This window comes from Anomalospiza imberbis, chromosome 1 (genome assembly GCF_031753505.1).
Source record: "Anomalospiza imberbis isolate Cuckoo-Finch-1a 21T00152 chromosome 1, ASM3175350v1, whole genome shotgun sequence".
Classification (NCBI taxonomy): Eukaryota; Metazoa; Chordata; class Aves; order Passeriformes; family Viduidae; genus Anomalospiza; species Anomalospiza imberbis.
In genome coordinates, this window is record NC_089681.1 from 106,394,114 (window position 1) to 106,421,857 (window position 27,744).

General features: G+C 40.4%; 2 protein-coding genes across 4 annotated transcripts; one reads left to right on the forward strand and one right to left on the reverse strand.

The window, feature by feature from the left end:
* Positions 1 to 52: 52 nt before the first annotated feature.
* On the reverse strand, positions 53 to 8,641 carry LOC137482029 (uncharacterized). Of its 3 annotated transcripts, none has more exons than XM_068204169.1 (6): positions 8,522 to 8,641; positions 7,202 to 7,362; positions 4,587 to 6,485; positions 3,477 to 3,602; positions 1,494 to 1,619; positions 53 to 325 (listed from the first exon to the last, which is right to left on the reverse strand). In XM_068204169.1, the coding sequence occupies exons 2-6, from the start codon at positions 7,347 to 7,349 to the stop codon at positions 288 to 290; spliced, it is 2,337 nt and encodes a 778-aa protein (XP_068060270.1). In that variant the 5' UTR covers positions 7,350 to 7,362; positions 8,522 to 8,641; the 3' UTR covers positions 53 to 287. The 3 variants fall into 3 exon arrangements, with proteins under 3 accessions (XP_068060270.1, XP_068060280.1, XP_068060264.1); XM_068204179.1 differs by lacking the exon at positions 8,522 to 8,641 and adding an exon at positions 8,467 to 8,496; XM_068204163.1 differs by lacking the exon at positions 8,522 to 8,641 and adding an exon at positions 8,202 to 8,389.
* A 2,025-nt stretch (positions 8,642 to 10,666) lies between these two features.
* KBTBD2 (kelch repeat and BTB domain containing 2) lies at positions 10,667 to 24,325 on the forward strand. The gene is made up of 4 exons (XM_068204201.1): positions 10,667 to 10,857; positions 17,700 to 18,228; positions 21,016 to 21,181; positions 21,601 to 24,325. The coding sequence occupies exons 2-4, from the start codon at positions 18,059 to 18,061 to the stop codon at positions 23,134 to 23,136; spliced, it is 1,872 nt and encodes a 623-aa protein (XP_068060302.1). The 5' UTR covers positions 10,667 to 10,857; positions 17,700 to 18,058; the 3' UTR covers positions 23,137 to 24,325.
* Positions 24,326 to 27,744: the final 3,419 nt, after the last annotated feature.

The window sequence follows — 27,744 nt, forward strand, 5'->3', positions numbered from 1 at the left end:
ATCTCAAGTTTTTTTGCTACTGTGTGAAGATGGAATACAAGAAGTCGCAAAGTGCAATTCTATGAAATTTATTATTTAAATAGTGGATGTGCTAGTTATAAAAAGGTGACTTTGGTGTTAAATACTTCATTACATTTTAATTGTGTCCTCAGTCTTCACAGTGTCGCTTCTTGCCCTTTTAGAGTGAACAGCAACTTAGAAAATATACAGGAGAATAATCAAATCATGGATTTCTACAAAAAAACCTTTGGTTCCCCCCTACTGCCCTTCTGCCCCAATATTGGCAATTATCTTTTCTTAGAGAGGGATTTCCTTGTTCCATGCCCTAAAGGTAAAAAAGAAAAAAGTTATGTAAATATTTCACCTCCAAACTATGTCAATTTGCTTCTAAAAAAATACTAGATATCAGTGATTGTCTTTTCCTATTGCAGGCACTGATGGTTGATGTTAGAATTATGTACTCAACTTCCCAGATAGTATAAAATGTGCATGAGTGGTTTTGGACTTCAGAATATCCCAGCATAACAGATAAGAGTTCCATATGAAGCTCATATCGCATTCTCAGTGTGCTCTTTTAACTACATTGTTGAAGGTATCCAAGAAATATCAACTATTTCTGGGGAAAATACAAGAAGTGTTTTGGGATTATGCAAGTTTCCTGGATGCTTCTACTAAAAGCTGGTCAGCAATAAAAGGTTTAAGACCAATGTTCAAACAGTCTGGCTTCAGGACTGATGCAAGTTTCACTAGCAAGATACTTCAACCTAAGTTTGTTTCCAACCTTCTTTACGTTTCCAAGATGAAAGTCTAATCCTTTGTCTACTATATGAGAGAGGGAGTATCTTTGACTCATGTATTTCCTGATGGAATATTTGGGTTCATTTCACTACACTAACTTATTTTCCAGAAAGAAAACTGATCTTTCAGATTACTTCTTGTATCTACTGACTCTTTTCAATTTATAACCTTTTCAGACTCACACAAATGCACAAAAGCATATTTGTTGCTGACTTAAGTTCATTTTGATTTTTCCCTGTCTTACTCCAAAATAGCCAGAAGTTCCTAATCCATAAAGTTGGATATCTTAAGAATTATCTATATGCATTTGTGTTGTATCAAATTACAAATCATTTGGGCTGAGGCAGATGAGCAGCTTAAATAAAAGCATATACTGCAAAGTGACACAGGACCCAGTACTTTAAAGAGACAGTACAGCAGTCTGAAGAGCAACTAGACTGAACCAGCAGGTTTTGGTGTGGGTTTCTTCCCCTATCCTTACATTAAACAAAGAAGGAACCTAACCTGGTCAAAGCTACACTAGCATTCACAGCAAGGTAATTAAATGCTCAAAGTTTAGCTTCCCCCCCCACCTTTTCTGCATATTTCACAAGCTATCCAACATCCCTGCAGTTCAAACCAAGGAAGATTAGTCCCCAAGATAGAAAAAAAATGCTTGTAACAGTCATTTTTGTAGCTTGTCACTGTATACCAACCTTTGTGTATGCTGTGTTTAGGCAGCTCCCACATTTCTACTTCTTCCACCTCATGTCTCGTGTCTCTGCGTTTTGAAGGTGGCTTGCCCATTCTTTTCTTCTTTGGTTTAACCAAAGGTGGGCACACTAAATAACAAGATTCAAATGGTGTTATTTCTCCTATGCATAGTCTCAAGGCAATTTTAATCATGTCTTTCACCAGCTGGTCTGTAGTGTTCCTCTTCTTCCCTCCCCTTTTTCGTACCCATTTTACATAGCAGATAAAATTGACACTACACATGTCAAGCAAGTCTTACACATCTACAGCATTTAATTTCTGTCTAACCGTAATTCTGGATGCATTGTATTTTGGGTCATAATTTGGATAGGTGTTAATGTGGTAAAAAAGGATCCTAGTAGGTTGGATAAGTCTGCCTTAATTAACTTTTCAAGTGTTCAAGACTAGTTGGTGCTATCCAAGTGACCCAATTCACCCACTGTCTTTAAAAAACTTCAGACCTGAAGTTCAGTGAAGTTATGCACTACAAGTACAGTGCTCAAGAAGTCAAATTTAGTGCATGATATTAGTGCTAAAGCCATATATCTTGTTTAGACAAGCCTCCTTACTTGCAGGGCGCTTTAATTTGAAAAAGCAAATATTAATATAGGCAACATTTTTAAAGAGGATGTAATTTTCATAGCATTTCTGAGGCATCCACTGTCGCAAACAGTGTTCAGAAAACACCAGTTCCTGCTTCCTAACACTGAATGTGATGACTTCTTTAAACTACCTGGGCTAGAAAAAGAGGAAGAGTAAGCAAGGAATAAACCAAACATCCTCAGTTTGCTGCACCATCTGTGAATTCAAAGATGCAGTAGAGACATGCTGAAAGTTAAAGGTAATTTACAGTAATTTTAGAACTATTACCATATGTTTATATATTGTTGTAGTGGAGCCAAGAACAATGCTGCAAAAGTAAAATGTTTTCAACTCTTATAGAGCATGCTAGCATTAAAACCCAAAACCCTACAACACTGAAGTCTGCATATAGAAAGCCACCAATGAAAGAGGCAAATAATCCCAAACCCAAATACACTCAAGCAGGAAAGCAATGCAGAGAAAGAATTAAGGGAAACACTCTGTCTACTTGGTTGTTTATATAGGAAAGCTCATGTATATTATCAGTGAACTGAAGAGAAGCAAATCACTATGTTCTGAAGATAGCCTCACACCCCATTATTTAATAGACTGATCCTGAGATACTTGAAACGCATGATCCAGGAGAGTGGCAATGCCCACATTACAGCAAATCCTGTAGCTGTTCCAACAGCACCTACACTCAAACACCTTTGCAAAGCATCAAAACCAAATCTCAACTCCAAGTAAGACATTAACTATAAAGAAGAAAAACCAAAACATTCTGCTTCATGAGCTAGGAAACTATCTAAGCTATTACTTTGTTAAAATAACTGATTTCTTCATCTTTTCCTTAACTAGATCACAATGATTTGCACTCATTCTTTAGCAGTGTCAGGGCAACTGTTGGTCCATGCTAGTTTTTCTGAGCATTGGTATGTGAAGCTACCACATAGAACTCCCTACATGTTTTACTGATGAAAATTAGGAGATACCACTGCATATGCTATTAAGAGTAGCATTATCTGTATAAAGAATTAATATTACAGTTTATGAAAGTAACAACTTTACACAAATAAAGGCTTTGCTTTGGCCACATCAAAGCATTTAATGCGTTGACTTCCTATAAAATTACCTTTTAAAAACCCCCAGAAGTATCTCTGATGCACCCTTATTACCCTGTTTCAGTTTGAGAAGGCTATAAATATATCCAAGATACACTGACTGACAGGCATTTTATCAATATCAAAGCAACAAGGATTAGTTATATTGTTTTCAAATCTTATGCAACTATCTCATGCTTGCTATTTTGAATCACATCCTTGTGGATGTTCCTTAAGAACAAAAACATGCAGAGAAAGTTGTACCTTGTTCTTTGCTCTTTGCCAGAGGTGAGAAACTACTGTGTATTTGGCTCGTAAATCTGGGTTTAGCACCACTTCTAATCCAGTACTCTTCAGGTGGTATCCCCATGTTCTCTCTTAACAGCCTTCCTAATTAAAATTTTTAAAAACATTAAGGTCAGTATTTAGTCTTGGTAATGGTGGTGTACTGTTTGATCCACAAGCCAGAATGTAAAGCCAGCTGCTGGATCTGATTGTAAGAGTCTGTTGAAATAGCAACAGTTTTCTGGAGACTGCACTTAACAAAAATTACAAGACACATTAAGTGTACAGATTTTGAACAAAGCAAATAAAGTTTAAGAACACTAAGCCTGCTATTAGAAGTAAATGACCCTGTTTTGGTTGTTTTTTTTACAATGCAAAACTCTACTAAACAGCAGCCACCTACTGAAGTGACCATATGACCAGCTGCAAACTGATAACTCTTCTTATTCTCAGTTTACATTAATCCAATTTCTAAGAGGATCTGCCTTGGAATAAATAAGATGTCCTTTCCCAGATCAAATTTAATACTGTTTCACACCAATTTTCTGAAAGTACAAAACTGTTTTTGCTAAGAGAGCAGCAGCTACAATTAAAAAAATATTGTTTGACTCCTCTACTGCAGGAAGGTTACACAGGGTATATCCACCAGATTATAATGAATTTAATTCTGTTTAATGCACCCAGCATTAGTTTGTGATAGGAGAGTCAAACTGTATAAACTTAAATGCAGAGCTTCCAAGATATCAAGCAACAGTAAACACATAACCCAAATTACCTTAAGCTTTACAAATTAATAAATTGCCACTAATGTCAGAGAGTTAAATATATCATATCTAACACAAAGGAGAGTTTCTGCATTATTCTCTGCTGGCTGTAAAAATGCAGAGTCCTTATGCAATAGCTAAAAAGTTGCAGCAAACATCCCTCTGCATCAGAAAAATTATTCTGCAGGACTTTTGGCTCTTGGCCGAATTTGAAGCTACAACATGCTCTAGTCTTCCCACTAGTTTAAGCTACAATATGAAACTGCAATTAGGTGTTCTTTGTGTATGCTACTAATCAGCACTTTGTCCTTAGCAATTAGCTCACCTCCCAAGAATTTCCTTAGCATTCGCTGGCGTTCAAGTCCTTCTCTTCTTGTCATAGGTCTCTTTCTTCCATAATACCCATAGTCACTGTATACAACTTCATCTTGTTCTCTCTTCTTTGGCTTGTAAACTACACCAATGTTTTCAACAAGCCCACTCCTAGTTTTTATTTTCTCTTGAGCAGGCCAGCTAATTAATTGTGCTGGTACAGCATTTTTAGGTGGTTTCCAAAGCACTCTCTGGCCAACTTGGTAGAAATTTCCTTTACTTGGCCTCAAGATGTCATATGGAGGGGCTTCTTGAAAGAAATATTCAATTTCATCCATGTCATCATCATCATCCTCCTCATACTCATCCTCTCCATCTTCATCTTCCTCTTCTCCCTTCACAGAATATTCTTCAGAGTCCTCAACTTCTGACAAACTCTTAGTTGCTTTTTTGTTGGGAGAACAGACTTCTTTCCTACTAGAGGATCTAGAAAGGGCTCCCAGCTTTCTACCTTTACTGGAAGTCTCTTTGATCTTTGTGTTTGAAGAGTTGACATCTTGGTCATTCAGGCTGTTCACCTGCTCCTTTCCTACAACTTCATCTACAGTAGGGGATCCACAACTTTTAATTTGCTCTCTCTCTAAGCCCTCTGTACTTTTCTGAAGAGTATACACGCTTTTCTGAAGCACATAGTCGGGCACAAAATAAGACACTGAGGCATTATCAGTTGATGAGCCTTCCTCTCCAGAGGTCATGTCATCAGAAGACAGACTGATTACACTTTGACGCTTCCTTTGTGGGAAACAAGCATTGTAGTTTGTGTCCATACTGTCCAAATGAGCCAGCCAGCTGCTAGAGGGAGCAAACTTCTCAACTGATTTGTCACACCAAATACTTTTTTCTGTCTGACTTTCATTGGTTGCACTGTGGCTTAAATTCAGCTTTTTCTGCTGAAAGTCACTCATTACCTCCATATTAGTTGGAAGTAGTCCTGTTTGTTGAATAAAGCTGGGCTCTTCTTGAAAAGTTTTTGATCCTGTAAACCTTTTAGTGCTAGATTTCTTAGCTATTACCACTGGTTGATCTACATCAACAGATCTTGCCAACTCTGTGATTTGTACTGCCATGGTTTCACCTGGGGGGGATTTTTCCATCTTTTCTGCGTCCAGCTTCACTTGATTATTTTGGACATCTTTCTCTTGCACAGCTTCAGCACCCTGTTTGGAGGTGACAACAGCTTTTCTCTCATCTAAGGAAGCCCCTGGCAGCATATTCTCCCCTTCATGAGGGCCATATATCATGCCTTCACATGAGCTAACAGAAAATAAGTCATGTGGCACTATGTTCTCTGGAACCGGTTTACCACTTGCCACATCATACAATGGGATTGTTTCTTTAAAGGACTTCCACAGCTGAATAGCTGGAGAGCCATTTCCATATTCTATCCTCACTTCTTTCTTCTCAAAGGCATAGCTTCCAGTAGGAAGATTTCTATACTGTGTAGGGCTGGCAGGGTTCTTATTATGAAACTCTCTGTCTAACACAAGAGAAGAGCCAAATGAATCTTGTTTCTCTGAAGTACTTTCAGTCTCTGTACCTATACTAGGAGAAGCACAGGCTGTATTTCCTGCATTACAACCTTTTGTTCCTGTACGAATATCTTGATGCCCTTTTTGCTTGCTTTCAGGCTGTCTAGGATCAGTCTGTGTTTCTTTTGTCTCCGTTTTCTTCCCAGGGCTATTATAATGTCTAAATCTTGTTGCATGATAAAACACAGGGGAAGGTGGGGCAGTATTAAAATAAGGCCTTCTGTTAATTCTTGCATGCACAGGATGTCGTGGAACAAAAAATCTAGGGTACTCATGGAGCGCAACAGAATAAAATGGAAAATATGGATTTCCACTTCGGAAGCCTAGACATTGGTGACAAAAAGAAAAGACAAGCATCATCTTTCTGAAATAAGTCATCCTGAATCACATTTACTTGCATTGGCAGGGACAAGATCAGACATATCTGTAAATAAGACATGCCACTTTTCAATGCTTAGAAGCAAATCTGGTGCAAAAACAGAGAGAGGTCTTTGTTAGGGAATAGCTTATCTCAACATCTACACTTTAACCAGAGCTTGAGTTCATCCCTTGGAACATTCACCAAGTTGTTTTCTTTGCTTTTATGGCTATTTCACAGACTATTGCTATAGCATTGATTTTGAAAAAGACAGCTCCAGATGGAAGTTCACATAGGTATAGCACTTACAGACTGTATTTAACAATATTGTTCTTATTTTCCTAAGCTTACATTTATCCATACCTATCATGCATGCACATGTAGAATTCCTATATACCCACAAATATTGATTGCTAAGTATATTCGGGAGCTCTGTGTCTGCAGGATGACCATTACTTAGTATTTTGCTTAGCTTCCATTCTCCAGAAGCAGATGCTTTCCACCACACAAGCTACATATTTAAGGCAGAATTTATGTAATGCAACAGTTGTCAAAAATCTGATTTATTAAGTATTAGTTAAAATCTCAAGAGGCTTATTAACACAGATACTGCAAGAGGGGAGGAAAGAAGTATGTAACTAAGTAAGCAAAGATCCCACAGAGAGCTGCTGTTTACCTTACCTGGAGCAGGTACGCAGTATGGACTGTATGCATGACTGAGGTACCATGGATTTGGATAAGGCTGTTGAGCTGATGACTGTGCATAAAAAAAGAGTCCTGGGTGGTTTGTGGAATATGATCCACTTTCTGAAGTTGAGGCAGTATTCATTTTTCTTTAAACACTGAAAGAGAGAAGTAATCATTATCAACCACTTTAAAAACCTGCATGACTTAATTATTTTTATGCTCTGTCAGAATTTAGCAGACATTCCTCCCCCTGCCCAAAGAAAACACATCCTTCCAAAAGAAAGCTGCTGTCTTCCAAACAGAAGGCTACAAACTGACATGCTATCAAGGTCAAATATTTCAGTTGGGCTCTGCTAAGCAAGCATTTGTACACATCTCTCAATATTAGTCCTTCAAGGCAACCTTGTAACATGCTCTAAAGCTACAGAACTTCAGTAGTCTTAGAAGCATACATCTCTGTAAGCAGTATCCCAGCCAATTAAATAAAAAAGCCTTCACTGAATTAGCCTTGAGCAAGAGGCCACACACACACAAAGGGGGGGAAAAAAAAGCTTCACACAATCAGACATTTAATACTTCATGAAGAAAACACTTCTTAATGCTAATGCATGCATTGTTACACATTACAATAACAACTCCATTAATTCAGGATTTGTACTTTATACTATACTTAAGAATGACAGCTAACTAATGTAGTAAACCAAGTATTTCAGTGACACCCTGCTTCCTACGCTTAAACCAAATGATAGGTAGCAAAAACAACCCCACCAAAATCCTTATGTGTAAGTTTGCATTCAGAGCCATATAAAATTCACAAGACAGAACTTCCTCCCACACTTAGATGTCTCCTCAGTTAACTAATACTTGCAAGAAAAGGAACACAATCACACACAGCTTATAAGCAAGACTATGAAAAATCAGAGAACACAGAAGCTTAACTCTTTAGAAGACTCAAGCACTTCAGAGTTACAAAATAACAAAATTATTTTGAGACCTCTTACAAATTAGCACACGGGTCAGCCTAGAGTTTCAGAACGCCTTAGGAACACCGGAGCCCTTTTCAGTTTCCATGTAGGGTGGCCTGTGCAGCTCTTGAAAAAGCCTACAGACTCTCTCAGGCCAAAGAATTAGTTTGACCTTTCAGAAGTAGAGCATTGCAGAGAAGGGGGAAAAAAAACCCCACAAAATCAAAACAAACCACCAAACAAAACCCCCCTATAAGAACTAAGCTATTCCTCCCCCCTTTATAGCCCCAAAACCTAACGTCCGCAGCCGCTGCTGCTGCTGCTTACAGCCCAGCAAAAAAAAACAAACCACGTCCTCTTTATGGCAGGCAGCTGCTACTTGTCCACTCCTCCTCCCACCTGAGGCTCATTTAACAGTGATGCAGGGAGCGTTTTTCCATCATTGTGTGGGAGGAAAATCAAAACACAAGTATAGGGATAGTTGTAAAAGCCTTCAGCTGTTTTACAGAAAGCTGGCAGTCTCATCTTGCAGATGTTTAAGCTGCATCTCTAAGTAAATCTGGTATTTTCCTTTTATAATGTTGGAAATTACTTTTTTTTTAGGAAAAGAAAAAAAGGGAAATGTTACCAATCTTTTGATTCAAGCTGCAGTTAAAAACATTTCTTTCAGGAAAAAAAATGAGAAGACACAAGGCCAAGTTTACATTTGTTTTCAGGGTTTACCACTTGTTCAGTACTGAGTAAAAGGAGCAATGCTCTTCCATCCTAACATGGCTGAAGGGGCTGACAAATGTAATGTTATTTCCATATGAACAGAAGAAGCACTTCTTCCCATGCAGTGTACTCCACCATGCGTCATGGAAATTTATGAAATGTGAAGCTGCGATTTGACTCTACCCTGCCTTTTTACAGGAGGTGAGACTCTGAGTTGCTGCTCTGGAATTGCACATCTCCAAATGAGGGACTACTGGTACAGGGGCAGGTGGAAGGAGAGGCAAGCACAGTGCATGTGCTATGCAGGCCGGTGAGTGGTTTGGGAAAAACATGGGTGTATGGCTGCTTAGACACTCTTTGTATTCCTGTGTTGGGAAGTTCCCAAAATTGATGTGTTTTTTCTTTCTATGACATTCAGATGAAACATGTCCTTTGTACCAAAACACAAACTATAAAATGTTTGGGAAGGGTTACTGTTCCATTCCTTGCAGATCTTCCCAGCCAAAGCTTGTCCTTTCCACTGACAGCAGCTCTTGCACCTTGTAGTGACAGGACAACAAGCAATGGGTACAAAGTGAGATGGGAAATTTAGGCTAGATATTAGTAGGAAATTCTCGATTGTGAGGGTGGTGAGGCTCTGGAGCACGCTGCCCGAGGACATTGTTGAATGCCCCATACCTGGAAGTGTTCAAGGCCAGGTCAGATGGGACTTTGAGCAACCTGACCTAGTGGGAGGGAGGCAACCACGCCTGTGGCAGGGGGTTGGAGCTCGATGGTCTTTAAGATCCCTTCTAACCCTTAACATTCTATGACTCTATGACTTGTCTGGTACGTTTTAAATCCCCAGCTCTGCTCTGCATCCATCATACTTTCACCTCTTTCTATTGGTGGATGGACCCAAAGAGAAATAAAGAAAATAAAAACACTGGATGACTTTTAAAAAGGTGTCTGTTCTCAAGATTTTCCTTTCTCTCATACCTCCCTTCAGCCTCCTGTAACCCTGTCAATTCCTTCCATCCCAGAGTAAGCTCCAGTCCCCACAAACCTCAGGTGAACTATGCTATTAGGGCAACAAACCCACACTTGGCCAAAGGACATTCCAGGATTCCCGGAGGGCTGAAGGACCAAAGGCAGGCCCCAGGGGGAGAGGACCCAGCTGGGTGTTAACCCTGAAGTCCACAGGCCTCCAGGTTGCAGCAAGTCTGGAGCGCAACTCCTGTGAGGAGCTGGTGTTGTTAGAAAAGGAGAACAGGAAGCTCAGGGCGGACTTTATGGCTCTCAACAGGTCCCTGAACGGAGAGTGTAGCCAGGCGTGGATCGGGCTCTTCTGCCAGGCTGCCAGCGACAGGATGAGAGGAAACGGCATCAAGTTTCGCCAGGGGACGTTTAGGTTGGACATTAGAAGGAATTTCTTCACAGAAGGAGTGATTAGACGTTAGAATGGGCTGCCCAGGGAGGTGGTGGAGTCGTCCCGGGAGGTGTGTAAGGGAAGACCGGATGTGGCACTCAGTGCCAGGCTGCGGTCGCAGGTCGCACCCGGTGATCCCGGAGGCCTTTCCCGAGCCGCTGGATTCCGTGACTCTGCGGGCCGCTCCTCCCAGCAGAGGGCGCGGGGGCCCCGCTCCATCCCGCGGGAGGCGCCGCTGCCGGGCCGCGCGGGCAGGGGGCGCTCGCGGGCGGAGAAGGGACAGGAAACCGGGGGCGGGCCCGGCCGCGCCGCCGCGCCTCGCATGCGCAGACGGGGCGGGCGCGGCGCTCCGTAACGGCGGGCGGGTGAGGAGGAGGAGGGGGAGGAAGAGGTGGGGGGGGCGGCGGCAACAGCAGCAGCGCCTGCGCGCCCAGGGGCCGCCGCCGCCTCCGCAGCTTGGGCGAGAGACCGGATCCGCCGCCGCATCCTCTTCCTCCCCCACCGCTTCCCCGCGGCCGCCCGCGGTCGGGACGGCCAGGCACGAGAGGAAGCGGCGGTCGGAGGTTTGTCGGGAGCGGAGGGGTGGGAGAGGGAAGGATGGCGCTGGTGGCGGCGCTCCCGCGCTCGCGTCCCGCCACGCCGCGGTCGCCGGGCCCTTTCCCGTCCCCGCGGGGGGAGCGGCCGCCCCGAGGAGGCCTCGGTCCCGGGGGCGCCCGCGGGGGCTCTGCGGCAGCCGCTCCCCCCGCCCGGGCGGGCGCGGCTCCCGCCCGCCCCCTCCCACCGCGGCCGCTCCCGCCCGGCGGCCGCGGCCCCGGGCCCGCCGGGCACCGCCGGAGGTGGCAGCGGGGGCCGTCTCCGCGCCCTCGGGCAGGGCCGGCTCCCTGGAGACCCGAGAGGAGGAGAGGCCATCGGGATCGTTAAGTCCGGAGGAGCGGGAAGGTGCCCCCTTCCTTCTGGGGGAAGCAGGAAAGCGACTAGGGCTGTGGAGGGACGGGACGGCGCACCTGAGCGTCGGGGAGAGGAAAGAAATGTGTTTCCTCTCCCCTAGTCCAGCATCGCCGCGACCGCGGGGCTGTGATGGGGGGTCGGGACGTAGCGGGGCTCCCCTTGGGCTGAGCAGGTGGGGACGTCTGAAATCTGGGTGTTTGTGTTAGCAGCGCTCGGAGGGACACGCACTGTGAAGTCCTGGAAGAGAACAGCAGTGTAGTGGCATTGCCGTTCCTTGTAGCTGCCCCTGCGTTCCCTACTGATCCATCTAGTTGTGCATACGTACGCTATGGGTACCTGCAGTGACCGTGGTCGTATGTAGCTTTAAAGGGTCACATAATTCTTAGTAAGCTTTTCCGGACTAAATAAACATATAGTATCGCTTTGACATTAGTCAGATTTTCCCGGCGTTTACCATTTTTTCTGCTATGAAACGGGATACATACCTGCTGCTTTTGAAATAACTTTAATTATGATTTAGAAATGGATTTGTGCTGTACTTAGCGTGTGCATTTTTAGAGGTTTTATTGCAAAGCCCCAGCCTGGCTTTTCTACATCATGTACATCTACTTTGTGATCATAATGGGCCTGAAAGGCTGTGTGCTATTCTGAGCTCACCTAGGGCTGTAGCTACGTGAATTTTGTTCAGATGATGTATTTCAGAGATTATTAAAATGCACACTCAGTATAGTTCAGTTTCTCAGAAATCTATCTGGAAAAATGGATAATTTTTCATGTTTAATTTAATTACCTTAAATACTAAATGTGTACATCAAGTATGTATACTAAATATATACATGAAGTAGTCTCACGATTTGAGTATAGGTGTCACACCTTTTTCCAAATTGTTTTTGTGTGTTGAGTAGAGAGGCCCTTTATACTCCAAGATGTGTAAGTAGCATCTTTCAGGAACAGTCCAAAGAGGAAGAAAGGATGTTGCTGCTTATTTAATATTTTTGACAACATTTTAGACAGATGGGTTGTTGTTGTTTTTTCCTTTGCTGAAGCAGGCTTTTTGTTTTGGTCATGTGATTATGAAACAGACCAGAATTGGTGCAAACCCTAAAATTTCTCGTTCTTGGTTTAGTGACTGTTGTGCTTTGAGAATAAATTTTATATGCATGAGTATGATATCCAATATAAGACTTAACCTTTCAGGAACTAACTTACAATCAATTAAGCTACATTAGTGACTAATTAATTTCTTAATGTAGAAATGCTTAAATTTATAGTTAATTGCCATATAGTGAATATTTAAGAAAATGACACGTACTTTTAAACTGGAATTTAAGTTGTTACATAAAACAGACTGGCTTCATTAATGTACTGTAGTTCAGAAAAAAAGAAAATTGTGTATGTTGGATACATGACTGGATCTTACTGGAGACATCCATGGCCCACTTTTTTTCAAAGGTTAATTTTCCAAAACAGGTCAAGTTTTCCACAAAACAGAAACACCCTTGGGGATGGAAACTACCTGTGCTCAGCGTAGAAGTCCAGTTGCCAATTTAAGCTGTTGGTTTATCATGTCATAAATGCTAATTTTCTTTCTGAGCAGGTATTTCCTTTAGTGTATAACTTCCTTTAGGAGCAGAAAAACAGGAGTGCATTGTGACCAAGCATGTTGTTAACATGGAGTCTTGACACTTCTAGTCTCTAGTTTCCGTGTGGCTTCAGAAAACTCACCTACCTCGAAGTTGTAACTCACCTCCCAGGTGTGATATATATGGAAAATAGTAGTAGTTTCCAAGTGAATAGTCATTTTCAAGGTAACATTGGAGGACTAAACTTTTCCTTGTTTTTAGTGAAATTTCACATGGTTGCCTTATTAGAATCTCCTTGATGTCCTCAATTTTCTGGACTACTGTGTTATCAAAGACACCTTTGATGGCTTTAGAAGAGAGGAAAACTTCCAAGTGTGGAACTGCTTCATCAATTACCTATTTCTTTCTCACTGCCAAGGATGGAAATTTGATACATTACTCAAGAATCTAGAGCTTCCAACTGCTTTTTTCTTCTTTCTTTCCTATCTTTGAGATCTGTTGGCTAGGTGTGTCGATTTACATAATTGATTCTAATCAGTTTTAGTACTTGCATTCCCCCTTGCTGTTAGCTGGTATGTTAAGTTTGAAACTGGTTGGTTTGTAACTCAGAATATCCCTCATAGTAACCAAGTGTTGAAGTGCCTGAGCTGGGCACTGTGTTGCTAGCTGGGAGGATTGCTATCTCCACACACCAAGGCTTGTGTAGTTTGGCTTACGGTTGTTCGGGTCTAAATTCTGACCTTTTATTATGTTAAAAATAGTGAATGACTCACTTCTTTAGATGTGTTTTTACTTGTGATTTGTATGAAGCTGTCCTTGGATGGAAATAGGATTTTGATTAAAAGTGCACAAAAGTAGTATTTAAAGTTTGGTTTTTGTTTGTTTGTTTGTTTGTTTTTAATTAATTAAAACTAGATTAAATAAATTGAATGTCCAGGGAAATAAGTGTGGGTTGTTGGGTTTTTTTTTTAAATTTCTTCCAGACATATGACGTGTATTTTTTAAAGTGTGGAGTTAGTGAAGTTAGAATTCAAGAGGTATTTGATGGCTGAAGATGCAGATGGGAACCTGTGACACTTTCATAGATCTTTTACATGTTTCCCACCATTTTATGGGAAGTTTGGCATCTAATCTGACAGACTAATTAATGGGATTTTCAGAAGGAATCAGAATCTCTAAAAAAACCCCAAACAAAAGGTGCCTATATATCTTTTGCCTTTCTTATAATTTGGGTGGAAAAGAAATTAATTTTTTTAGTAAGTCCAGTTGAAGACTATTATATCTATGTATCTTATATGTTTCCCTATCAAATTGGAAATAGTCAATATACCTATTCCATGTTACACAGTGTAGTGCCACTGCCATGTATGTAGTGCAGTATGTAATCTCTATCAATCTTTGCCTGACCTCAGAAAATAAACAGATTCAAGGAAGGCAATTAATAGCGTATCCCATAACTCATTAACATTTGATGACTAATTTTCTGAATGGTCTCATTCAGATTTGGAGTACATGAACAAGTGTTAACAAGCCACCTCATTAAAATTACTTAAGCAAAAGGAGTAATACTTAAAAACAAACCCTCTTATCAAGGTGTTACTTAATGTTGCTCTCCAGCCTCATAGGGCGGTACTTTATATCACCCGGTGATTACATGGTTTCATTTGCAATATAGCACCCTGTGGCCTTCCAGCAGCTACTTGCCAGTCCTGTTTTGGATAGCTGGTTTCCAAGAAATTACCCAGAACAAAATGGTCACTCCTGGGACATCATTGAAAGGGAAAGTCTTATTCCTAGAACTTGTATTCAGGGATTATTTTTATTCTATCAGAATTTCTGTTCAGGATATTAAGCTAACTTTAGCCATAGATCTTTTAATCCATAAATGAGAAATGTCCACTGCTGCACAGTTGTTGGGACTCCAGCAGACAGTAGTGCATCTGTAGACATTTTCTCAAGTCCGCAGTTTTTCATTTATATCAGATCCAATGACTGTATGCCAACCAGGCACAGCGCAATGAGAGAGATGTTGGGTTGGGACTAGCTAAGCCTCTTGCTTTCCTCCTTTGGAAGTACATGGCTTTGGACAAGCTGCTTTTTATTTCAATGCCTCTGGTTTTTGGCCTCAAAGTGAGGAGAGTATCTCCTTTAAAATTGTTTTGAACTCTCCAAAGAGGTGTGAGAGAGGTAGGTAATCTTGGATGATTTTCCAGGCACTAAATGTTGTTACTAGCACTTATCCTAATGTTTTGAACAGATTCAGTTCTCTTGGGCAAATGACAATATAAATTATGGCAATTTTGGACCAGTAATTCAGAGATCCTTGATGTATTTTTTTCCATTACAAGGGAATGGGATGTGAGTCCTGACTTTCCAACAGATACAAAACTTTGTTCATTAGCAAATGGTTACTGTTGGCAGCAAAACACAGTATGGATGTGGAAAACAGGAATCATGTACGTAGCATGTTCCTACCATGTGCACTTCCCTGGAGTACACGACAGATGGTTTTCTGTAAACCAAAGGCTCCAGCTTTGTAAATGTGTGGTTCAAAGATGATCCACATCACATAAATGTTCTGCAACAGGATTCCGATCATCTCCTCAATCTTTTCTGCTACTGAGGGTCGTACTCAAATTCCAGTTATTTATAGTAATTAATTTCACAGTTTCAACTTGTCATCTGCTGAACAGGTCTGCTTTTTCAGTTATTGACTGTCAGCAGCTTTCTGCCAAAAATGTCTTTAATCTTACTAGCAGGTGTATATCAATTTCTTCATGGCATCCTTGACTTGTTCTGGTACCTAATGACTGAACCAGTGCATATTAATTTTCTTTTTTTTTCCTGTTTCTGAAGAAATATTCTTTATAATTACATCAGAAAAGGAAGTTATGGTATCAATGAGTTCTTTTGCAAAAGCTTTGTGTTACTGATGCTCTGCCCAAACAGAGCTTAATCCACCAGCTTGTATTGTTCTTGAAACTTTACTCCTAAGCCAGGAAAAACAATGCTGTAGAGAGACTTGGGATACCAGCAGAGCCACAAGCTATTTATTTCTGTGGGGCTAACACACGTAGGGAGTCTGTGTGTCTCTGTAGCTGTTTAAAGTTCAGTGCAAAATCTGTCAGTGGATTGGGTTGCATGGTGAGTTGTTCCCAGAGTACCAGGAGGGTGGGCAGTAGTGCAGAGACGAGATGCACACTGTCTTGGTGGAAAGAAGCTGTGACCTGAGGCAGAAGGTCGTGCTTTAGAGGAGCAGTATCTCTATATCCTCAATGTATTTATGGTTTAGTGACTTCAGAGGTTACCTGAAACTTGAAGGTCTACAGTCAAGACTTGTGCTACTATCTGTTATTGTAGCACACAGTAGTATCTACTCCTTCCCCCAAGTATCAAAGCCTTTTCTGTTTTCCTTAATTAACTTCCTTCACCAGTGAGCATTGAGTTTGACTAGTTGGACTGTTTTCCAGTTAAACAACTGGGGAAAACGAAGAGTTTGACATTCCTGTTTGTGTATATTTATCACTGAAAAAGAAAAAGATTAGGGACACTAATTTAGTAGTAATTAAAGTGGCATTAATTAAGCATATCTATTTCAAGTGAGTGAATGTTGAAAGACAGCTGTTTCTGAATTGTATTACAAGCAGGGCTGTGTTGAAATAGTAGATCTTTGGTGTGGCTTGCAGGTATTTCTACTGTCTTGGTCTTACACTAAACCATACGTTTTTGTGTGGAATTTAAGGAATGTCATTTCACGCAATTTGTTTCTGCATTCTCTGTTCATCATGAACTGTAATGATAGCGATATCTTAGACACAAGACAAACATGTCCTGATTATTCCTCAGTTTTGGAATGCAGAAGAATGTTGCAAGATTAAATAAATCTGGAAGCATTTGATAGCTGTGGTACTCTGGTGCCCATTATGATGGTAATTTTACTGTCACAACTATCCCATTCTTAATTAGGTTTTTGTGTTCAAGTGGAAGATGAAATAAAACCTGACCCCATTTTTAAGAGGAGAAATGTCCAAACAAGATAATAGCCCTTGGCAGCCACTATAGGTGTTTTGAGCCTTGCTATTCCAGTGTCCGTTTGCTCCTATTATTTCCTTATTTTTCTTTTCTCCTGTCTGCAGCAGTGAAGCTTACCTGGCTGTATGGAAATTACTCAGAAGGAAAAACAAGGGAATGTGAAATATTAATAGGTGAAGCCCTTCTGCATGGAACAGATTAATTTAATATGCACTAGAAATATAGACTTTTAGGGGTTTTTTGTTGTTTTTGATTTTGGGTTTTTTTTAATCGTTAGTGCTAGTTCTGCTTCATCTCTAGAATGCCAAAGGTGAAATAAACAGGCTGATAATGATGTTGAGAGTTTAGCTAGAAAGTGATGGAATGTTAAAATTACTGCATTTATATTTTTAGTGGCCTGGTATTGGTAAGCTTTCAGTAGACAAAAACAAATCAGCAGAAAAACATGCTGTTTAATGTAGAAATGGGGAAAAAAGTGGCTATCTTATCAGTGGTTGAATGAAATTCACAGGTGTACTCAGTGGGAAATCTGGGTAATTCTTTGAGGAGGAATGAAGTGTAAGTGAACCTTTTTTTAACTCCCTAGCCTTAGGAGCTTTGTTGACAAAATAAATAATTTTAATTTGTGAGTCTAGGTCATATGAGAATTAATGTACACTCCTCTGCTTTTCATTTCTCTTAGATACCTTTGTTGTTTAAATTCTTTTCTTAGAAGGGTTTTATTGCAAGTAATGAAGTACTAATTTAGAAATGTTTATTAGACAATTACTTCTAAGAGGTAACTATGAAGGGTTTTTCGAAATGTGCTAATGTGTAAATTAATTTTCTTTTCCTGCTTTCAGTCAATCAAGTGCAGCCACTGATCACGAGATGTTACCACAAAATCTACCTCAGACTTCACTTTTGTTCATTCAGTTGCTGCGTCATAGATCTCAACGGGAGCTCTGCAGACAGTCTTGAAAGTCTCTGAACAGATTGGGACATCAAGTCAAAGCATGATGACCTAATAGGAGGTCAAAGTCTGAAACATTGATTCAGCAGTTCAAGATAACACTGCCCTTTTTATCAGTATCACTTCTGAAGGCTACAGAACTCCTGCCATTTCTTTCCTGGCTACTTCAGAAACACTCAACTGACCCTTCTTTGGTGAAGAGATCTTGACTTTTCTCTCTGGTTCTGGAAATATTAATGGAATACAGTCATGTCTACCCAGGACGAGAGGCAAATAAATACAGAGTATGCTGTATCCTTGCTGGAGCAGTTAAAATTCTTTTATGAACAGCAGTTGCTAACTGACATAGTGTTGATTGTTGAGGGCACTGAATTTCCCTGCCATAAGATGGTTCTTGCAACGTGCAGCTCATATTTCAGGTAAGTATTCAAATGCTATAAAATATGTGGTACCTGCTTTTGGGTGTAATAGTAATTGATTGACAATGTCTTACAGAGTTTTAAAGATCAGTAACTTAAGTACAAAACCTAAATATCCTTACTTTCCAACACAAAGTAAAATAAAATTTCTGGCTTCCTGGGACTTATTCTAGGTATTTACTGTAGTTTCTACAATGAGTGTGGAGAGAAAATCACACTTGTGATGATGGCTTATTTTCTTTAGGGAGTTAAATGAGTCTGAATAATTTGTAAATTTCTTATTCTTCACACTGAATCTTTAAAATACTTAATCAGTTTTTATTTCCCAAGGTAGGATAACAAGGGATTATTGAGACTTGGCTGTAGGAATTCCATTGTCATGTTTAACTGCAGTTTCTTAGTAGAAGCATCTGCTAAAAGTAGGGATTGCTGTGCAAGTTCATGTTTTTGTTTTTTTTTTTTTTCTGAATCTTCTGGTTTTCCCTGCTCAGCAAAGCCGGAAACTCTTCCCTTGCCTGAGTGTTGTGGCAATGCAAGTGGAGTTCTTCTGTGTGTGGTTTGGGTTCTTTTTTTTGTTTCATGGTCCCCCCAAGATACTATTGAAATTTTTAGTTCAGTAGCTCTTGTTTTCCAAATGTCCTGTTTTTCGTCTTTTAAAACATTTTTATTAATAAGATACATTGAGTGCTACCACTTTTTGCAAATGCCTTCATAGTAAGACCTGGATGATGAGGCACCATGAGTTTTCTGCAGTGATTAATCATTTTTGTTGGCAACATAGTATAATTATTCTGCCCGTCTGGAAGGAATTTTGAAGCTTGAAACTAGTCTGGGTGACATCCACACATGTTCTACCTTCCTGACGCATTGTGAAGGGATTATAACTTTGCTGTTTAATCACTGGAAAGTTTACAAATTTGCTTTTCTTGAGACCGGCTCACTATACAGAACACATCCAAGATGTTTTCTCTACTTTGGCTCCTTTCTTGTAGAAAACTGTGGAAGGATTAATTCATTACTTTTACAGAAATTTTTGTCCCTGCTGGCTCTTCTGTTTATTTTTTCATCTCAGATGAATCTGGTCCAATTTTTAGCAACAAGTACTGTGCGATTGCTAGATAATAATTATTACCATTGGCCCTGTGCAGATGACATAGTTCTAACAATTTGTAAAATAACAGCCACTGAAAATGTAGCCAGATTTAATGTGGGTGGTTAATCATAAGGTTGGAAAGCTGTCATGAGTCCACCCAGTGTGCTGCATCAGAATGTGCAGTCAAATCTCTTATTCATATGTGTTTGTTTATTATTTATGGAATGAGGTTTTGGCACTGGTTAAAAGAAGTATCAAACTTGTGGTTTTGTCATGTTCTGTTTTTCTTCTCTACTTTGGTTTACAAAAAGATGTTCAGCTTCCTAAATTTAGCTTTATTATGAAAAATTGATAGCCCTGAAGGAGGGGGAAGAAAAGCAAAGCATCTTTCTCTGTGATCCAGCCATTGTGTGTGATTGCAGCCAGCTTACCTTCCATCTTTGTGTCTGAAAGATGCGCAGCCCTGCTCCAGCACAGGCTGCTCAGCAGTGTGTGAGCAAGAGCCAGGGCCTCCAACAGCTCTCTCTTCCTTTCTTAGGAGTCTCTGTAGCCTCTTGTACTTTCTTGCTTATCTTTAAATAGCTGCACAGCAAGTTGATACTCATTTAGTCAGTGATCCCTCTTAAAATGCAAGTTGCCCTGCATTAAGGAGCTTAGAAGAAGACAGAGAAATGGGGATGGGATACTGTCTTTGTATGAGATGCTTTCTGGAATGGCTTTGCTTAAGGAGTGTATCTCCATGTCCCCTTCACCTCTGCAGCCAGAAGCAGGACTAAAAGGTGCACTCACTGCGCCTTCTAACTTCTCTCATGCCTGGTTTCCTAAAAAAAAAAAAAAAAGCTGAAATAAATATAAAGAGCCTTGAACTGAATTTTTAGCACAACCATAAATAGCAATCTTGAATCAATATAAAGTTCTTGAAACCAATGTTCCCTGTTTTAAGAAAATTGACAAGTACATGGCTTATAGTACCAGATTGCAGTTAGTTCTTAACTGTGTTACAATTAAAATACCAGGATGGGCAAGAGGTGTGTAAAGCATTAAGGAAACAATAATCATGCTTTAAATTGTCCTTCTAGTCTTCTTCAGGAAGATGTAATAGAAATACTCACTCTTTTTTTCCTAGATTAGATCTGATAGGTTTTATGTTATTGATTTTTGCTTGCAAATTTGAAGTTTACTGCATGTTATGATGAATGGTATATAAGAAATAATTCATAGAGTGCTAGTCTTTGCTCCATTTCTTCTCCTCCCAGTGGAGCATCCTTTTTGATATGACTTAGCTCAGTCCATTGCATAAATCTGCTTGTTTTGTTTTAGAATCTAAAATCTAGCTTTGTATGTTTCAGCAGTGTTTTCTGGAGGATGTTTCTTCCCTCTTATCACCTATCATAGAAAATATTTAAATTGTGTCATTAAAAATCCAAAATCAGCACTGTCTGTTGATTAACACAGAAGGGTTTGCATGAATATAAAGGATTTCTGCAGAAGGCACTGATGTTACTATTTTAATGTTCTGTCCAAATGTGTTATCGTAAATAGTAGGTGTCAGCCTAAGGTAAATCCTAAACACCTGTGAACAGGCCTGCAAAAGGACTGTTCACCTTTAGGAGTGTAATCACCAAAGGCTTACAGGTGACTGTTTAAGATTACTCACTGCTGATCCTTGCCTTAATATGTGTGTTTCTCCTCAGAGCAATGTTCATGAGCGGGCTGAGTGAGAGCAAACAGACACACGTACACCTGAGAAATGTGGATGCAGCCACTCTGCAGATCATCATCACTTACGCATACACGGGTAACGTGGCAATAAGCGACAGCACAGTAGAGCAGCTCTATGAAACCGCCTGCTTCTTACAGGTAGGAAAGTTTAGAGGAGGAAATAACAGCTCCCAATCTCTGAACCACTTTATTCTTGTTAAAAGATCTTTTCTCTTTAGTCATTTCAAAACATTTTTGCTCTGTTCGCTCTGTATAGACAGCAGTTGCTTGGCAAATTTGCTTAATGTAGCCACCCTTCCTTGCATGACAGTCCCTTTGGAAGGCTGGAAGTAAACCAGTGCACTACTAACATTTAGAAAATTCGTTTTGCCAGCAGACATAATCATGTTGTGTACTTGGTCTGTATGAAGCAGTTGAGTGAGTCACTGCTGTATTTTTGTATGTATAGTATTCCATGCCTGAACTGTTCAACATCAGATGCGGGTACCCTATGTGCTGATGCTACATGAAAGCATAGACTGTATGTGTAATACTTTGTGTGTTTCTTTGCATTACAGGTAGATGATGTGTTACAACGATGTAGAGAATACTTAATCAAAAAAATTAATGCAGAAAATTGCGTGCGTCTATTAAGTTTTGCTGATCTCTTCAGCTGTGAAGAGTTAAAACAGAGTGCTAAAAGAATGGTGGAGCACAAGTTCACAGCTGTGTACCACCAGGAGGCTTTCATGCAACTGTCACATGATCTACTGATAGATATTTTAAGCAGTGACAATTTAAATGTGGAAAAGGAGGAGACAGTGCGTGAGGCTGCTATGTTATGGCTGGAGTACAACACAGAGTCACGCTCGCAGTATTTGTCCTCTGTTCTTAGCCAAATCCGGATTGATGCACTTTCAGAAGTAACACAGAGAGCCTGGTTTCAAGGCTTGCCACCTAATGATAAATCAGTGGTGGTGCAAGGACTGTACAAATCGATGCCCAAATTTTTCAAGCCCAGACTTGGCATGACAAAAGAGGAGATGATGATATTCATTGAAGCTGCTGCTGAAAACCCTGGTAGTCTTTACTCTTCTGTCTGTTACAGCCCACAGGCAGAGAAAGTTTACAAACTCTGCAACCCTCCCGCTGACTTGCATAAGGTTGGGACGCTGGTAACTCCCGATAATGACATCTATATAGCAGGTGGGCAAGTTCCTCTGAAGAACACAAAAACCAATCACAGTAAAAGCAGCAAACTCCAGGCTGCCTTCAGAACTGTGAATTGCTTTTACTGGTTTGATGCGCAGCAGAACACTTGGTTCCCCAAGACGCCGATGCTCTTTGTACGCATCAAGCCGTCCCTGGTGTGCTGTGAAGGATACATCTATGCAATCGGGGGGGACAGCGTCGGCGGGGAGCTCAACAGGAGGACCGTGGAGAGGTACGACACCGAGAAGGACGAGTGGACCATGGTCAGCCCCCTGCCCTGCGCGTGGCAGTGGAGCACGGCCGTGGCGGTTCAAAACTGCATCTACGTCATGGCACACAACTTGATGTACTGCTACTTCCCCCGCTCGGATGCCTGGGTGGAGATGGCAATGCGACAAACAAGCAGATGTTTTGCCTCAGCTGCTGCTTTTGGTGATAAGATATTCTATATCGGAGGACTGCATATTGCCAGCAATTCTGGGATAAGGCTCCCCAGCAGTACTGTGGATGGGTCTTCTGTAACAGTGGAGATCTACGACGTGAATAAAAACGAATGGAGGATGGCAGCCAACATCCCTGCCAAGCGCTATTCCGACCCGTGCGTCAGGGCCGTTGTCATCTCCAATTCCTTATGTGTCTTTATACGAGAGACCCACATGAACGAGAGAGCCAAGTATGCCACCTATCAGTATGACCTGGAACTCGACCGCTGGTTCCTGAGGCAGCACATATCGGAACGTGTGCTGTGGGACTTGGGCAAAGACTTCCGGTGCACTGTAGGAAAGCTGTATCCATCTTGCCTTGAAGAGTCCCCGTGGAAACCTCCAACGTATCTCTTCTCACCAGACGGAGCTGATGAATTTGAGCTGGATGGGGAGATGGTTACTTTACCACCTGTATAGCTCCCAGATTAGACTGCACAACTGAGTCGGTGCTCAGTTATAAAATAATAAAAGAAACAAATGGCTGTGAAAGAACAGGTCTGGGGACAGAACTCTCAGAGCTGTCTTTCATGAGTTGTATTTTTATGCCCTACCTAATACTTGCCGCCATTCAATATGAATTAGTGAAATGAGCAGGTATGCTTCCATAATCTCAAATCCTATTATCAAATAATTGAGAAAAATATATGTATATCATGAGCTTGAGCATCTGACTTGTCTAAAGAAGTAATTCTAGTTCTATAAAGTCTCGGTTCAGGAAAATTAGCTTAAGAAAAAAGTAGTTATTGTTTCTAGGATGATGTCACAACTCTTTTGAAAGTATCTTCCAGTTACATTTGAACTACTTCTGGATATTCTACTTAAGTGCTAGTTATATAATTGTCAGTGTGGCCTAATTAAAGGACTGTGCTGCACTTACTAAATACTAATATCTATGTTGGTATAGTAATGCCATTAAAAGAAAAAGAAACAAATCCCATGGATCTACACCTGTGGTAGGAAGGGTAGATCTTCCATTGTATGGTAACATGCTGGGCAAAATGACTGCAGGTTCAGTCAAGCTGTATGATGAGGTGCATGTATTCTATTTTCACTAACTTATACCTGTCTATTTAGAATACAGGTCTTCCAAGCAGCTGGTAGATTACCAGGTGTGGACTTAAGTTGCTGGGCTTGCGATAGGAATTGCCAGCCCTCATAGTGCGGGTCTATGTGGGGCTTTAATCAGTAAATGCCTCCACATTCTGTATTACAGTAACATTGGCTCATGTATATTACTTCCTGCTGCTGATGTATTTTTCCATTGTAAAACGAAGTTTTAGTGTGGATTAACCAGGTCTTTATTTTCTGTTAATTTAATAACAAGCATTACTGTAGTGTGATTGTGTATAGATATCCCTTAGCTGTCAGGTTTTTTACTTTGTGGGGGGGAGCAAACTTCAGGAATATCCTGTGCTGTGTGTGCAGGAGAGCAGATGCCTAGTGCTGCTCTGGCATTAATCCCAGGAACCACTAGCAGTAGCGGGGTGCCGCCAACCTAACAGGAACACAGGTGCTTCATGACAAACCTTACTAGCATGTTCAGCTGCATCATGTTCTGGCACTGTATTTTGAATGACATTAATTTATTAAAAAAGACTGAATCCAATTGCCTGAGTGTGCTTTTTGGGTGAAATAAATAGAGCCGTGCCACCCTCCCACCACATGCACATTTGTAGCAAGTAGCTTACTGAAGGCAGCTAGAAATAGTTAAGCTGCAAAAAGCCTGGAGATGAGTATGTTGAGTTGATTCTGCTCGTTACTACTCAGCAAAAGCTGAAAAATAGGTATTGAAGTCAGACTGAGGATTACATAGGACTGGAATCCCCTGCTATCATTTTTGTAAATCAGCACTGCTCCAGTCGTGATACAAATTCTGCCCTACTGAAAGCGAAGAACAGCAGGCATTAAGGAGGAACATTTTCTGTAAGTTCAGAAGATGGCAGACCTATTTTCAGTCTTCAGTAATCAAGGGCAAATTTATTTACTCCATTGTCCAGACTGTCATTAGCTTTTCCTTAATTGTTTCTTATTGCTGTAAATACAACTGCAGCCTTCAATAAAGACAACACTTATATTTTGTTTGGGCTAGGTCTCAAGAGGCTTTACAAAGTTTTGTCTTGTACAATTATTACAGGTTTTGACTAGAAGAGGGGCTTTAGATAAGAAAGCTGCTTTATATAAAACTCTTCCAGGTGCTCTGGCATTTTGTGCCATGTGAGGATTTATGGGACTCAGAATAACAATGGCAAGCTACCCTTTTTTTTTTTTTTTATGAAGGTGACATAACCCATTTGCATTTACCATTACATAAACTTTTTTTTTTAACACCTACATTTTTTTAGATAAGAGGTGTGAGGTGACTCAGGAGTTCCTGCTGATAGCTCTGTTTATATTGCTTTCATGTTGCAAGCCTGTGCAGGGGAGCATACATAAAAAGAAAGATATACTCCTTTTTAATGCAATTTGGAGAATCATATACCTCAGGCGAAAACATGAGCTGTATCCAAGTAACTCCACCTTGCATGGGCTGCTCAGTTCTGTGGCTCATTCTCACTTCACCCTACTATTATCAGGCTGCATTAGGCTTTAGGAAAAGGCTTTGTTGTTTTAACTGCAGATGATTTATAGCTAGTGAAGGAGCAGAGTGGGCTCATTCTGTTACTGAGAACTTTCATCTTGAGTTTAAAATCTTATGTGTAGTTTCTTACAGGAGGAAAACAAACCAAAAAAAAGGTTGTCTTTGAATAGGAAATACTAAATAGGAAATACTAAATTGCGGTGGCTCTAAGTCACAACCGCCTCACAGAACCTGGAAGAACTTGATTTTATCCATTTAGGAACATCTTTGGAAACACAGACAGTCTGTGTGACTTCCTACTCATCTGCATCTTTTCTATTTTTTTTCTGTACGTTACCTGTATGTTTTATGTGGCCCAAGATTATATAGTACTTTATGTAAAATTTGCTATTAATAATATGGCATTTAAAGACTAGTCAAGTGGCGAACAGTTCTCTAGTGACTGCTAAAAACATACTTACACAACTAGTTGCTGAGCCAGTATTCATCCCCAAAGAAAAACAGCTGGCAAATTCTTGCCTTGCATAACTCAAGAAGGAAACTGTGCAGCCAAAGCATTGTCTGGAAGTGGTCACTAGTGGTAGAATTAGAGAAAGACTTTTGCAGGAACAAAGACAACAGCTGAAAAAAATGCAGTTCTCATGTCATAAATAGAGCAAATATGATTAAAGCCCCGACAGAGATCTAACTAGTGTCTTACTACAAAACTTCAGCCTAGTCTTAGCCTATTCAACATGTACTTGGCTTTGAAGTACGTTTATTTATAAGTTTCAGTGAATCAACTCATGTTCTCAAGCTCTGCTACATTTGCAAAGAAGTTTACCTCTTTTCTAAAGCTAATTTAAGTCAGTCCTACATAGTTTCAGTTTCCCTTACCTAAAGTAATAAAAGACACAATCTGGCCTCTGCTAATTATTAATGCATTCAATAATTTTTTGCGGTTGTTTAAACACATACATAATTGCAAGTTTAATTTTTGTTGTAAAGGATCAGTCAGATCTGGGACAGTGAATTGTGCTAAGCTTTGCAGAGACCAGGCTCAGACAGATAGTTACATTTGGGGGGGAAATTGACAAAACATTGACAACATTTTAGAGATTATTTCAAGACTTTCACAGTATTTCTCATTTCACTTCTCAATGCCTCTGTTAAGATGCACAAGTACCTGCCACATTGCAGTAGAGCTAAGGGACACCTGTGGACAAACCTGCAGACCACTGAACTTATTAACCAGGAGAGTTTTTCCTCCTTTGTTTCCCATTTCCAGCTACCTTCCAGTTGTTTTCTGTTTTTTGCTCTAAATTTCTACATGAAAGGAACTATAATTTAGGCAGACCCTGAACCAGGCTCACTCTTAAAACCAGTTTCTTTCCACTTCATGCTTAACATTAGCCACACAAAGTTCTGTTTAGCTCCACTTTCAGAAGTATTTAAAATACCTCCTTCCTACAACATTTCTCATGAATACAGTTCAGCAAGATGGAGTTCTTACAGATCGTATAAACCCAGAGGAGGAGTCTGAAGAGAAAAAAAAATCATGAAACACCTTCCAAAGTTTAAGAGCTGACATATGCTTCAGCCAGCTCTTTGGCACATGGCAAAAACCATATACACACAAATTTTTCACAGCAGCAAAGTCAGTAACCACAGGTCATATTAGGCAGTATGTTAAGCTCAGTGTTATTTTTTGCCACTTTCTGGTATGCCTGGACTTTTAAATTCTCCACTGTGTTTCTGTGTGCATTTCTTCAGACATGAGAGATCAACTGAGTTCCCTTCTCCAGTGTTTTCCATCTATTTCATATAGTATGCAAGTGATGTTATTTCCCATATTGTTTTTAAGACAAGATGACAGCTGTACATCTGTCTTCACTTCAAATAACATTTCTTCCTTCAGTCTAAACATTCTTGCTTGATTATGCTTACCTGATCCAGAAAGCAGTGCCACATTAATGGCGATTTGGATTCAGACAAAAGGAAAGATTTTGTAGGTGTTCTCTGCTACTTATTAAAGCAAAGAGTAATTGTGCTTTCATCAATAACAGTCAATAAATTCAGGGGTGGAAGCAAAAAAAAAAAAAAAAAAACACCTTACTTGATCAGTTGATTTTGAAGTATTATTACAAGAGGAGCAATGTGTTCTCCAACAATTTTGACACAAGACAGCTAGAGTTCCAAGTTCCATCCCAACTGAGATTGAGCCACCTGTGTACAGATGTTATACACACATGATGTCAATTTGCAGGGAATAAGGTAATCTGAGTAAGGGTCACTATTTAACTGACAGAAGTAATTTCCCTATTTTTTTATGAATTCAAACCCTGCTTCTGATGTTTGTTAAAGAATGGGGTCAAGACCAGAAACGTCACAGAAGTAAAGCTCTGTGCCTGCTTTTTTAAGTCAGTCCCTTCTCTAATATAGCACTAAAGACTCAAAACACCAGGAAG